The sequence below is a fragment of the Leptonotus elevatus genome, unplaced genomic scaffold (assembly GCF_054856555.1).
Source record: "Leptonotus elevatus isolate MCC_2025b unplaced genomic scaffold, RoL_Lele_1.0 HiC_scaffold_23, whole genome shotgun sequence".
Classification (NCBI taxonomy): Eukaryota; Metazoa; Chordata; class Actinopteri; order Syngnathiformes; family Syngnathidae; genus Leptonotus; species Leptonotus elevatus.
Window position 1 is genome coordinate 12,501 of NW_028233620.1, and position 12,899 is coordinate 25,399.

Consider the following 12,899-nt stretch of genomic DNA (forward strand, 5'->3'; position numbering starts at 1 on the left):
TAGTATTAAGGATGGGCGAGTACCGATACCAATGCTGATAACCGGCCTTATTTTAAGGTATTGGTGATAGTCGCGAAAGGGACCGATGGAGCCATTTTATGATCAGGAACCAGACATTAAAATAATTGAAAATTGACATTAAATTCATGAAACTTCAAGAAAAATTACTATAGTTGCATATAAAGGTCTTTCTTTAAAATTATCTTTTTTTGTTTTTAAATGTATGCATCGAACATACTAGCGGTATCAGTACTTGGTAACTACAAGAGCAGAGTACTCATACAGTCTGGGGGAAAAAATTGTATTGAACATACCTAGTTGGTGTAATATTGCATTTAGCCAATTTTAACATATTCGAGTTGCTCTTTAATAAAATAAATAAATACTTGAAAGCAGGTGATCCTCAACGAGCATGTCACAAACAAAAAGAGGGCAAGTGCTGGACCATCAAGTTTGTTCTAAACAAAAATAACTAAATAAATAAAGCTTACGTTGAAAGGCAAGTACATGTAGCAATGTAGCACCTGCAAGTCTACTACACTTTAACAGGCAGGATGGTCATGCTAGACAACTTTTCATGACAATTTTATCTTTTTTTCCCAAAATAGGAATCTGAGGAAAGAGCGACAAATCAAGCCTGGCAAGCAAAACCCACTCTGAAAGTTGGTCTGCTGCGCAAGGCACAAGTTAACATGTTAGTTGCGAATAGATTCATATTTTAAGCAGTTAAATCGATATTAAATAGATTTTCGATGTATTGTTCTACCCCAAACAGTATCTAACACAGTTAAACGCAAGTAAAAAGGATAAAAATCATCATTCCATTTGAACTCACCCTTCTTCCTGAGCTCAGGCTTCCCTTTCTTGACTGTTGCCATCACCATGTCACCCACTCCAGCAGCAGGCAGGCGGTTAAGACGCCCTTTGATGCCTTTCACTGAGATGATATAAAGGTTCTTGGCACCTTCCAAACAAAGACCATCACAATTAAATCATGGATTATATCCTGTATGCAAAAGATCAAGGGATACCTGACTCATTTAGCTATTTTCAGCAGTAAGAATAGAATATTTAGTTGATTATTAATGTAATAAATTGATTGTTTTTCATGTGCAATTAATCCCATCAAAAACAAATTTTGCCACTTGCTGTCGACTGAAGATAATATCACACATGCTCAGGAAACGGGTAATGACCAAACATGGCTCAGTTTGCTGTCACATGAACCAAACCCAGACAACAGGTCAAATGCTTTCGGAAGCTGAGCCGTGATTGGTTACATGAGCCCTAAGCATCTGTGATGTAATTTGCAGTCGACAGCAAGTGGCATAATTGCCGCCCCCTTAGACTGACAAAAATGGGTGGTGCAATATTAATCAGAATGCTGTGCCGAGACGAGTAGGGATACATACTTAGGGAAAAATTTAATTGCAACTTTGACAAATATTGCGATTTCGATTTAATTTGTGATTTTGTCCACGTTCAGCTTTTTATTCACAACGTACAATAACGTTTCCAAACATGACTGAAAATGATAGACCATCAAAATATTAAAAGCTATTACTCGAATAATGCAAGAACACACAAAAGGTTGTGTGAAAGGTAGTCCTTTGAAATGGTTCAAATTACACGACACGTACAAACGTAGCATTCAGAGGTTTTCAGCTGTACTGAAGTTTTGATTATTTCATTTCATTATCTCAAGCATACCAGTGTTGTCGGCACAGTTAATAACCGCTCCCACTGGAAGACCCAAAGAGATTCGGAACTTGGCTCCGGATGAACCCCCACGTCCTGTAAAACAAACATTTTGTTCAGCACACACTACAATCAGGATTTCACTGACTGTTCTGTGTTTTTTCTTTACTAAGACAAAAAAAAAAGTTGTGCTAAGCCTTGACTAGTTTCGGCGACGACTGCCGCCTTCCTCAGAAGCTGTCAAACTGACAGTTGTGATGTGTCTTATCAGCTGATGTTCCTGGGCGTGGCGGAGCTGTCATGTGACGCTCCACGCCGACTACGCCCTCCATCGCTCGATGATCTCCAGAGAAGTGAATCCCATGTGTGGGAAAGTTGAAAAGTTCCTCCGTCCCGGTTTAGTGTGTCCGGTTCCCTGATCTCTATTGCTTCTTTTATCCATCTTTTGTTCTTCTGTTCCAATGATGCTTGCTTTGTCCCAGTCCATGATGTGGTTTGCTCGTTTGCAGTGATCTGATATGGCAGATTTGAGGTTTTCTTGTGTAGCCCATTCCTTTTCTGCTCTGGTGTAATGTGTTGCTGTTTGTCACATTCTTTTTGATGTTCTTTTTTTATTTTTCTCTCAAAGGAATGTGACAAACAAACAGCAAACGCCATATCAGATCACTGCAAACACGAAATGGACTGCGATAAAGAAGCAATAGAGATCAGGAAACAGGACCGGACACACTAAACAGGGACGAAGGAACTTTTCAACTTTCCCACACATGGGATCCACTTCTCTGGCGATCGAGCGACGTAGTTGCGTAGTCGGCGTGGAGCGTCACATGACAGCTCCGCCACGGAACATGAGCTGATAAGACACGTCACAACTGTCAGTTTGACAGGCGGCAGTCGTCGCCGAACCTAGTCAAGGTAAAGCACAACCTTTTTTTGTCTTAAAAAAGAAAAACCACAGGACGATATAGGACGGAGCAAGTGTTGCACACAGGGCCATTTCCTGGTTTCGAGGGAGCGATGGCGCCAAAGTCATAAAAACACAGTATGTAAATGAATAAACATAATAGTGTTTTACAACATCGCTAAACAATATTTACAATTTAGTATGTACTAGTGGATGACTTTTTAATGATTGTCATGACGGCAATATTTCATCCATGGTGGAAATGCAAAATGTTTGTAGTCTGTATATATATTGTGCATATTTGACATGACGCTGGCTGTCAGGCGTCTCATTGTCTTGCTGGCTAAACCTGGAAATACAATTTTCATCTATATCTCAAAGCTATACTTTAAAACGTCGCCATATCATGCAACGGAAATTCATATTTTTGAATCCTGGAAAAAACAGTGGCCGATACTTCCCACTTATGAAATGTTACGGCAGAACCGTTTTAATGAATGAATGAAAAATTTAACCTGATAGTCATATTCTTATTGGAACTATTATTATTATCATCATCATCATCAACATCGGAACATGGGAGTATTATAAATTAGCTGCAAAAATTTTAATTTACAGAGTACATGCACGTCATGGCGCATGGTCAGGATTAAGGATGTTCGATACAACTTTTTTTCCGACCGATACGGATACCACTACTAAAAAAAATTCCCCAGCCAAAAATAACAGATGATTTTAAATAAAATACCTTTATACCCGAATATATACATTGCACACAATTAATTAGCTGAACGATTAACTGCATTTGTGATTTAACCGCGGTTCGAAAACACGCGATTAAGTAATTGCGATGGGCTGAGATTAGATAGATCATTTGTAAAGGGGTGCAGCAGAGGACGTGGACTAGGGATGAGAATCAAAAAAAGGATTCTTGTTGATAAGCGGCTCCCAGTGTTTCAATTACTTTGCATCGTTTGCTGCTTTTGATAACTATTCCCTTATCGGTGTGGGCCGATGACATACCGCGAGTCACGCGACATTTCCATACGCGCCGAGCAACAAACATGGCTCCACGCTCGAAAGTTTGTTGACATCTTCCAAGACAAGCTAACAGGCCAACTTGCAATGTTTGCAAATTGGATATTACATCTAAGGGGAGGAAACACTAACACTATGGATTTGAACACAGCATGCGATGACTGTCTGTCGTGTTTGTGAGCGCTACGGCGTCCTGGTGGGATCAACACAAAAGCAACGCTCGCCAGCAATGCAAGTGTTCAACACTCCAGGTACGGGTAGTAATATATTAGCACCAGTTTGCCTTAATGTGAAACGTGGCGTTAGTAACTGCTGATGTTAAAGCCCGTATCTGACTAAACGCCGCGGTCCGCAAGTGTTGTTGTTTTTTTCATCAGGGTCCATTCAAGGTTGCAAAACATGCAAAGATGTATAAAACGAACCATGACATAAAAGCAGCACTCGCTACTTCCACACCGACTCTGCTCACGGGAGTCAAACACCAGTCTACTGGCTGTGTTATGTTTTGAATGAGACAAGGAGGCGTTTAAGTGCTCAGGGTTCATCTTACTGGAGTTGGACATTTTTGTCACAAAATAATTTAGGTTGTATGTTCAAAATTTCTACAGATGATCTTTTTTTCTTTCTTTCTTTTATTTTTCTGGGGACCCCATGGCACCCCATTGAGTCCTTGAATGTAGACCTTAAAACTTCACTGTTGGGTCTGTAAGGCCATGTTACTTTAAACATGTCTCTTGTTTATAGATACAACTAAGACATAAAAAAGCTGCTTATTTATGTTCAACTTTTTTCCAAAAAATAATCGATAAGAGAATCAATAAAGAATCAAATTGTTAATCAATAGTTATCAATTCCCATCCCTAACATGGACAGTGTGACCAGAGAGACTGTGTGCGTCTTAGCTGGAGTCATTTCAGGAGGGGAGGGAAATGTGGAGGCGACTTCAACACGACGCTATAATGGCGGATGCAACTGAAAGTTTAGTACCAAAGAGGGGCATCAAGTCAGTTGTGTAGATGCATTTTGGCAAAAAAACAAAGACGCTATGCAATATAAGATATTGTGTAGTGAGAATCTGCCTCGCCTTCCTTTTTTTCTTTGATGAGAGCCCCTGAGCGCTTCCACTTTTTCACTTGCATTCTGGTGGCAGTGCTAAATACTTTAGCTAATGTTAGCACCAGGATTGGGCAATAAATCGAATTAATTTGACAAATTGTCCTTTTTTTTTATTGAATCTTTGAAAATTTGCTAAATTGTGAAGTGGATTTTTGTCTTCTGGATTATTAAAAGGTGTTGTTCTTATGTTCTGTTACATTCAAATGTTTGTGTGAGTTGCAATTTTGCACAAGTGGCAGAGAATGCTGGATGGGTGGTTTACAAGACATGTTTACAATAGCTACCAACTACTTAATTGTGGCATTTAAGCACAAACTATGAATGTTAAATTTATGTTAAAACTAATTTAGAATCAGTATACATTATTGTTGTCTTAACATTTTGCACAGGAATTATTTTAGAATAAATGAAACCTTTAAATAAATGTTTGTTGGGTTTATTAGATTAAAATCGTAATCATCCTGAATGACTGCAAAAATCAGGATTTTATTTTTGGGCCATATTGCCCAGCCTTAGTTAGCACTATTGCTATCAACAGTTTTAAAAAAGTAAACACTTACAGATCTGTACAGGACGCCGTGTGTGCCTGCAGTAAGTCCCCAAAGCCGATTGGCTGGCGCAAAGAAATTTATTTTTAAACGTTGGTGAATATGTGAATGTGCCGATTTTAAGTGCGCCGCACCCCGCTCCAAATAGCCTACAAATGCGTCATCCGCACGGCACCGCATGCTCAGTTGCTCACCCCGCGTTTGGTGTTTAATGTACCATTTGCCAACATGTCTCTGATGTCTGTGATGTGGATGCATTTCAATTTATATTGTGCTTTGTTAAAATGCTTGTGCTTAATAGGCCTAAATATTTAATAACAACAATATAATTTTAATTAATTATTAAAAATGCAATGATAATACAAATCAGTTTCTGCCCAAGCATTTATCATTTTCGGATTCGGCCCAAAGAATTCATTTGAGTGCATTCCTAGCTGTTACTGAGTGAATTTTATATATTAATTGGTATCGAGAAGAGTTTTTTCTTTTCAAGTTTGAATTAGAATATACTATACACATTTTGAGTTTATTTTTACTGTGACTTTTTGAAAGTACAGAACGAAAGTTACGCATGTAACCATGGTTCTAAGAGTCCCGAACAACCACCAGGTGGCGGTGCTGAAACAGCACGGACAATCCCCCACACGCACGCGTCACTCGAGAAAGAATTCATAAAGGGTATGTCCATTGTTCCGGCTGACGTGACCCTCATGTATAAAGGAGGAGCATAGCCAGAAATGTGTCTCTCAGAGCCTTCTCGCGCAAACCAACACGAGGGTCCTGAGTGACAAGCAAGGCTGGTGGTCGCTCGGGACTCATAGAACCGTAGTTACATACGTAACTTTCGTTCTATTTTGTCCCTCCCGACCGCCAGGTGGCGGTGCTTAAACAGCATGAAACGCCAAATACCAGCGATGTCACTAAGACCCGGGAAAGTGTGCCTCACAGAGGTGCCCCCGCCGGACCTGGAACCACATCCAGTGGATGAGAAGGGTGACATCCAAACTGTAGAATCTGGAGAACGTGCAAGGAGACGACCAGGAATCAGCCGCACAAACGTCCTCCAAGGACACTCCTTTCAAAACTGCCCATGACGTAGACACACTCCTGGTGGAGTGACAGCGCACCCCAGAAGGAGGGGAACCAGAGACCCGGTACGACTCCCGAATCACCCCCCTTTATTTGGGCCGTCGTAAGCCACAAAAAGTTGGGTGGATGCACGGCAACATGCCGTAGCATCCAAATAAGAGCAGCGCGCCCTCACAGGACAACAAAACCCCGGGGCGTCAACCCCATCCGTCGAAGGTGGAGCAAAATAAGCGAGACGAATAGGGTGGTTGGCGTGAGAGCCAGACAAAACTTTTGGCACAAACGCAGCATTTGGCCACAACGTGACCCCTGCCCTGTCAGGGTGCCAACGAAGGCATTTGGGGCTAACAGATAGGGCGTGGAGCCCCCCCACCCGCTTAGCGGATGCTATCGCAGGCAGAAACGCTGTCTTGTGAGACAGCCAGCGAATTTCCCCTTCGACCAACGGTTTGAAAGGGGACTTACTCAATGCGTCGAGTACCAGACGGAGGTCCCAGGTGGGGACTTGAGGCGGGTTCCTAGAACAAAGGCGAAGGGTACCCCTGAAGAAGGAGGCCACTAGGGTTATGGCAACCCACAGACTTGCCATCCAGTGCAATATGGCCGGCCGAAATGGCCGCCACATAGACCTTGATCGTAGAAGGGGAACGGCCCTTATTGTAAACAGATTGGAGGAATTCCGGCACAGCGGGAATAGGGCATGTCACGGGATCCCTCCTGCAACTTGCACACCACTCCGTAAACAGCTTCCACCTGTTAGCATACAGCGAACGAGTGAACGAAGCCCTGGCATTAAGGACCGTATGCTGAACAGAAGACGAGCACTCAGTCATCAATGGGTCTCGACCCTCATCGGCCAGACACACAGATGGAGTCGGTGGGGATTGGGATGCCAAATGTGACCCTGCTGTTGGGACAGCAGATCCAACGGACTGGGCAGGATCCACGGTTCGGAGGAGCAGAGACTGTGTAGGAGAGGTAAAGTCTGAAGAAAGAGGGGCCACCAGCAATAACGAGTGATCCCCCAGAAGGACCCTGGATGAGCAAAGCCATAATACGGCCATGCTCCCTCGAAAAGAGGGTTAAATCTCTCAGTGCCATGTTACAGAATGATGTAGCCTCATCCACTACGTTGTCTCTCAAAGATGCGGAGCGAGCCAGTAGGAGATGCGCGTGCTACAACCTTTGCCGCATTGTAAGGTTTAATGACCAGTTCGTCCATCAAGCGCCAATGAGGGCTAGAGCACCTCACAGCCTCACCAAGGGCTTCCTCCAGGGAGACGAGTGAGGCCACAGAATAGTTAACATTAGGCATACGGTCCAAACCAATAGGATTAAGACACTGCATGTTTGCACGGCCGCCCGCAGGGAGCCTTGGAGTTACACTAGAGTTGTACCAGCAGGAATGAAGGTCTGTCAAAAAAAGACGAGATTCTGGGATACAAAAAGACTCGGAGTAGACCATCGGAGAGAGGCCACACTCAGCCTGGGGCTGAGAAAAAACAGACATGGCCAATTTTAAACATCGGAAAGCGTTAAGCATAACAGAACGCACCAAATCCGCACCAGCTGAAAAACGGTCAGATGGAGAAGACAGGGCAGTGGACACAGAGTCCATTCCCGAATGCGGCCCAGAATCCACGTCGTCCGCTTGGGAGGGCAATTGGAGTGTTGCATCCGGCATGTCCACCTCTGAATCGGGCAACGCCACTGATGAGGCCTGAGAAGCATTAGGGTTTTGATTACCCAACTGAGTCTGTATTGCCATTACACACGCCTGCAAGTGAATCAACTGTAAGGCAATCTGAGTCAGCCTGACTCTTCTTAATCCGATAATCCGATAATCAAGGGCAGCAGGAGAAGCAGACCTGCGTTTTGCCCACCCCTCTTGGGGGGGGGGGGGGGGGGCATTCCCCCACTCGGCGATGACCGCCCCTGGGCAGCCGCTGCGTCCTGGTGAGGCCTAACAAGAGTAGCGTTCACCGGAGCGTGGACCGTCGCAGCAACGGTCGCTACTGCATTACAGTCAAGACAGCAGTCAGCGTGTCCCTCTTCGGGTCGCCACAGTGCTTACAGCGAGCGCCATCGTCCATATCAGCCGCTAATCGACGCGCAATGAGAGTGCGAAAAAAACAAAAAACAAAGGGAGTGCGCAAGTCAACCGGCTGCCATCTTCGTGTGGGAGAGGAGGCAGAAAACCGGCCTCTTCACCAACGGAACAAACAAATCCACAAGTGCTCACGGCAACACGCAAGTGAACGTTTGTGTCTTCATAAAGTAGTAGACGTCATCAACCAACATCAAGGCGGGTAGCGACCCACGGACGGAGCCGCAAAGGTTGAGAGGCAAGCAATACAAGTTAGAAAAAGATACACAATCGTATCACACAAGCGAGTTTTAAAACAAGCCAAGCAACAGAAGGCAGGACGTCAACAGTCGCTGACTCTCACCATAAATACTAACTAACTTGAAGCTTCACTCAGCGATGAGCGAAACCATGCAAAGATGGAAGGGGAGCTCCAACGTTTATACATATAATTAAAAAGTGAAAAATACACCGAGCCGTCGCAGCCAAAGGGGGCAGGAAACCCTGCTGCCCTGATCAACATGATCACAGGCCGCCCGACAGATACGGAGACGAAGAACAGCGGTAAACACTGCCGCGAGTGACAGAGCGAGAAGGTTCAAAGAGACACGTTTCCGGCTACACTCCCCCTTTATACATGAGGGTCACGTCAGCTGGAACAATGGACATATCCTTTATAGAATTCTCTCTCGAGTGACGCGTGCGCGTGGAGGATTTTACGTGCTGTTTCAGCATCGCCACTTGGCGGTCAGGAAGGACGAAATAGAACCATGAAAACGTTTGCACTTTTATAATAAAAGTTTTATCAAATGCTTCTCACTGGTTGATTAATGTTTAATAACATGGATTTATTTGTGTATGTTGGAAAATAGAACAGGACCTAAAACATTTTTTGTTTTGTTTAAATCACATAGTAAATCGCACTCGCCCTAGAATTAATGGCAATTCATATAATTTCTCATTTCTAGTTCATGATCGTAAAACGGCTGCAGGAGGGCGGCCAATAATGGTATCCGTCACCGATGCGAGTACCAATACCTTCAAATAAGACTGCGTTGGCACCGATACCTGGTATCGGTAGTCGCCCATTATGTCAGGATGGTACCACCTCTGCCTCAATTTGAGCCAGGAAAAACCCTTGTACAAAAAAGGAAGAAAATCTTATCGGTGTATTCCAAATTACCGTAAGCCTGTATGAGCGGCGAATGCTTGCAAGGAAGGGCTGGGCGATGTGGCCGAAAAATAAAACGTCAATTTATTTTTTACAATCACTCAGGACGATTACGATTTGAATCTAATAAACCCAACAAAAAGTATTTAAAGCTTTCATTTATTTAAATATAATTCCTGTGCAAATGTTCAGACAACAATAATGTATACTGATTCTAAATCAGTTTTATCATAGTTTGTGCTTAAATGCCACAATTAAGTAGTTGGTAGCTATTGTAAACATGTCTTGAAAACCACCTATCCAGCACTGTGCCACTTGTGCAAAAGTACAAAAAAAACAACAACATTTGGATGTAACAACATAACAAGTACAGAAATATAATTTTCCAGGACAACAAGCTTTTCCAGGAAATTTTTTGAGGGTATCTTTTCTGGAAACTGACTGGCATTAAGAGAGTCAAGCGACATCTAGTCTATTTTTTTTTTCGTACATTGGCAGTGAAAAAAGGTTGGCTTGATGTTCGACGTTTGATATTCATTCCTACCGTCTAAGTTAGGGACTGTCTACAAATTACATTCTCCATAAGTGTGATTTTTTTTAAAATTCTGGCTACTGTAGTAGCTGGCAATGGTAAACAACTACCTACTACAGCTTCAATATTTACCATATCTCTCATTTTTGACAATTTGAAGACATGCAAGGGACAATAATGACCAATGTTAAAAAATATTCACCAAAAATCAATAAAAAAACATTTTCTTATTCTGATTGCTGTGGTAGTCAGCAATTGTATGCAACTAACTACTACAGCTCCAATATTTATCATACCTCTCATTACGGACAAGTTGGGGACATAAGCACACAGCGGACAAAGGGTGTTTTAATTGATTTTTGTGAATATTTTTGAACAGATATGATCTTTTTGGTCCGCTGAATGTCCCCAACTTGTCTATAATGAGAGATATGACAAATATTGGAGCTTTAGTAGTTTGTTACATACCATTGCTAGCTACCACAGCAATCAGAATTAAAAAAAAAAATATATATATATATATGACCTTTATGGTCATTTGATGACACGTCACACTGGAGAATGTAATTTGTAGAACTTCGCGACGGTAGGAGTGAGTGAATATCAAACATCGAATGTCAAGGCAACTTTTTCTCGCTTACATGGACTGTCCCAGCTGATACGCAAAGCCCTACGTTACGTCGGATACACACATGGCGACGCCAGAAATCGACAGACCTCTACATTTCTATATGAAATTGCCCGTAAGACGTCGGCTGGGTTTGTATGAGCTAGCACAAATAAACATCAATTTTAGAATCGTGTCATTAACGTATTTTATCTACATAAATGATTTAGTATGTTGAGCAGCAGTGGAAAAAGGTTGCGTTTCTACTCTTACAGAAACACGGCAGCGCGAGGCATCGAGGCAACCATAACAGCTATATAAAACGAAGACAATAGAAAAGCCAACACAAATAAAACTGAATAATAGCTAATGAATCTGAATAAGTATAAAGTATCGTCCGATGGGAAACGGGAAATTGCTGATCAACACGGATTGAACTACGCGTAATTCTTACCTCTCTTCGACATGGCGGCAGTTGGAAAAGAGAGACAACGAGAAAGAAGGATTGTGGGAAAACGTTATTCTTCATCCGGTTCTTGCCGGAAACCCGTGTTTTTTTTTTAAACCAGCTTTATTGAACCCATAGTACAAGTACAAAACAGTTTACCCGAAACAAACAAAATGAAACATTATATATTAGTATACTAGTGTACTATATAAAGGAAACAAATCAAAACCACACACGCACACACGCACACACACGCACACACACGATAATGCCAGGGGGTTATTTTTCCTTTTTTTCTGTTTATTTGCTGTAAGACATACAAACTTGGCAACAATCAATAATTTTTCATTAAAAATCCACAATAACTGCCAAGGGAACAGTAGTTCACTAAATAAATAAATACATTCAAAGAATCATACAATGTTCACATACAATTGTAAATTACATACATAAAAGATCCATCCATCCATCCATTTTCTTAACCGCTTGTCCTCACAAAGGTCACGGGGGCGCTGGAACCTATCCCAGCTGGCTTCGGGCAGTAGGCGGGGTACACCTGGTTGCCAGCCAATCGCAGCATACATAAAAGAAAAAAATGAAATATAAATGACATTACACAAATGAAATCAGAACATTCAACTCAACACAAGAGGTAATTTCTTCAAAATATTATATATGATTTGTACTTTAGGTATTTTAATACATTTTAAAGACTTAATATATATGCCAAATTTGCTTACAAATTTTTGAGAAACGTGAGATTTTTTGAAACTTTTTTTTGTGAATGAAGAATTTTGCCATACATAAAATGAGATTCGTGGAATTGCTTGGCAGTAAGTTGGGTAAATGCATCTGGGCAAACTTTCTAGTTTGGTGCACTGTTTCCTCTCCTGAGACGCCGGATGGTGGACCAGAATTTCCTCAAAGCCGTCCGGAAGTCGTTTTCCATGGCCTCACTGAACTCCTCCCATGTCCGAAGGCGGAGGGAGGCTACCCTCTCGTCTACCGGTGTGAACCCCAACGCACAGGCGCCGAGTCGGAGAGCAATAAGTATGCCCACACCTGCTCTGCGCCTCTCACAGTGGGCAACTCCAGAGTGGAAGAGAGTCCAACCCCTCTCGAGAGGACTGGTATTAGAGCCCAACCCCTCTCGAGAGGACTGGTATTAGAGCCCAAACTGTGTGTGGAGGCGAGTCCGACTATATCTAGTCGGAACCTCTCAGCCTCACACACCAGTTCGGGCTCCTTGCCCACCAGAGAGTTGACATTCCATGTCCCAAGAGCTAGCTTCTGCAGCCGAGGATCGGTTCGCCAAGGTCCCCGCCCTTGGCTGCCGCCCAGCCCACTCTGCACCCGACCCCTTTGGCCCCCTCCACCGATGGTGAGCCCATGGGAAGGGGGACCCACGTTGCCTCTTTGGGCTATGCTCGGCCGGGCCCCATGGGTGCAGGCCCGGCCACCAGGCGCTCGCCAGCAAGCCTCACTTCTAGGCCTGGCTTCAGAGGGGGCCCCCGGTGACCTGCGTCCGGGCAAGGGTAACGTTTTGCCAATGGTTGTATTCATCATAAGGAGTGATTTGAGCCGTGCTTGGTCTGGTCCCTCACCTAGGACCTGTTTACCATGGGTGACCCTGCCAGGGGCATAAAGCCCCAGACAACATAG

The 12,899-nt window shown here is 43.3% G+C and overlaps 1 protein-coding gene across 1 annotated transcript in view; it reads right to left on the bottom strand.

The window, feature by feature from the left end:
* The window catches only part of LOC147154884 (large ribosomal subunit protein uL14), a 22,768-nt gene extending 11,436 nt beyond the window's left edge, over positions 1-11,332 (bottom strand). The window contains exons 1-3 of the mRNA XM_086066733.1: positions 11,244-11,332; positions 1,711-1,794; positions 836-964 (exon numbers count right to left, since the gene is read on the bottom strand). Of these exons, the coding sequence (XP_085922859.1) occupies positions 836-964; positions 1,711-1,794; positions 11,244-11,256 (226 nt within the window). The 5' untranslated portion in view covers positions 11,257-11,332. The remainder of the gene's footprint in view (positions 1-835; positions 965-1,710; positions 1,795-11,243) is intronic.
* Between the last annotated feature and the right edge of the window lie 1,567 nt (positions 11,333-12,899).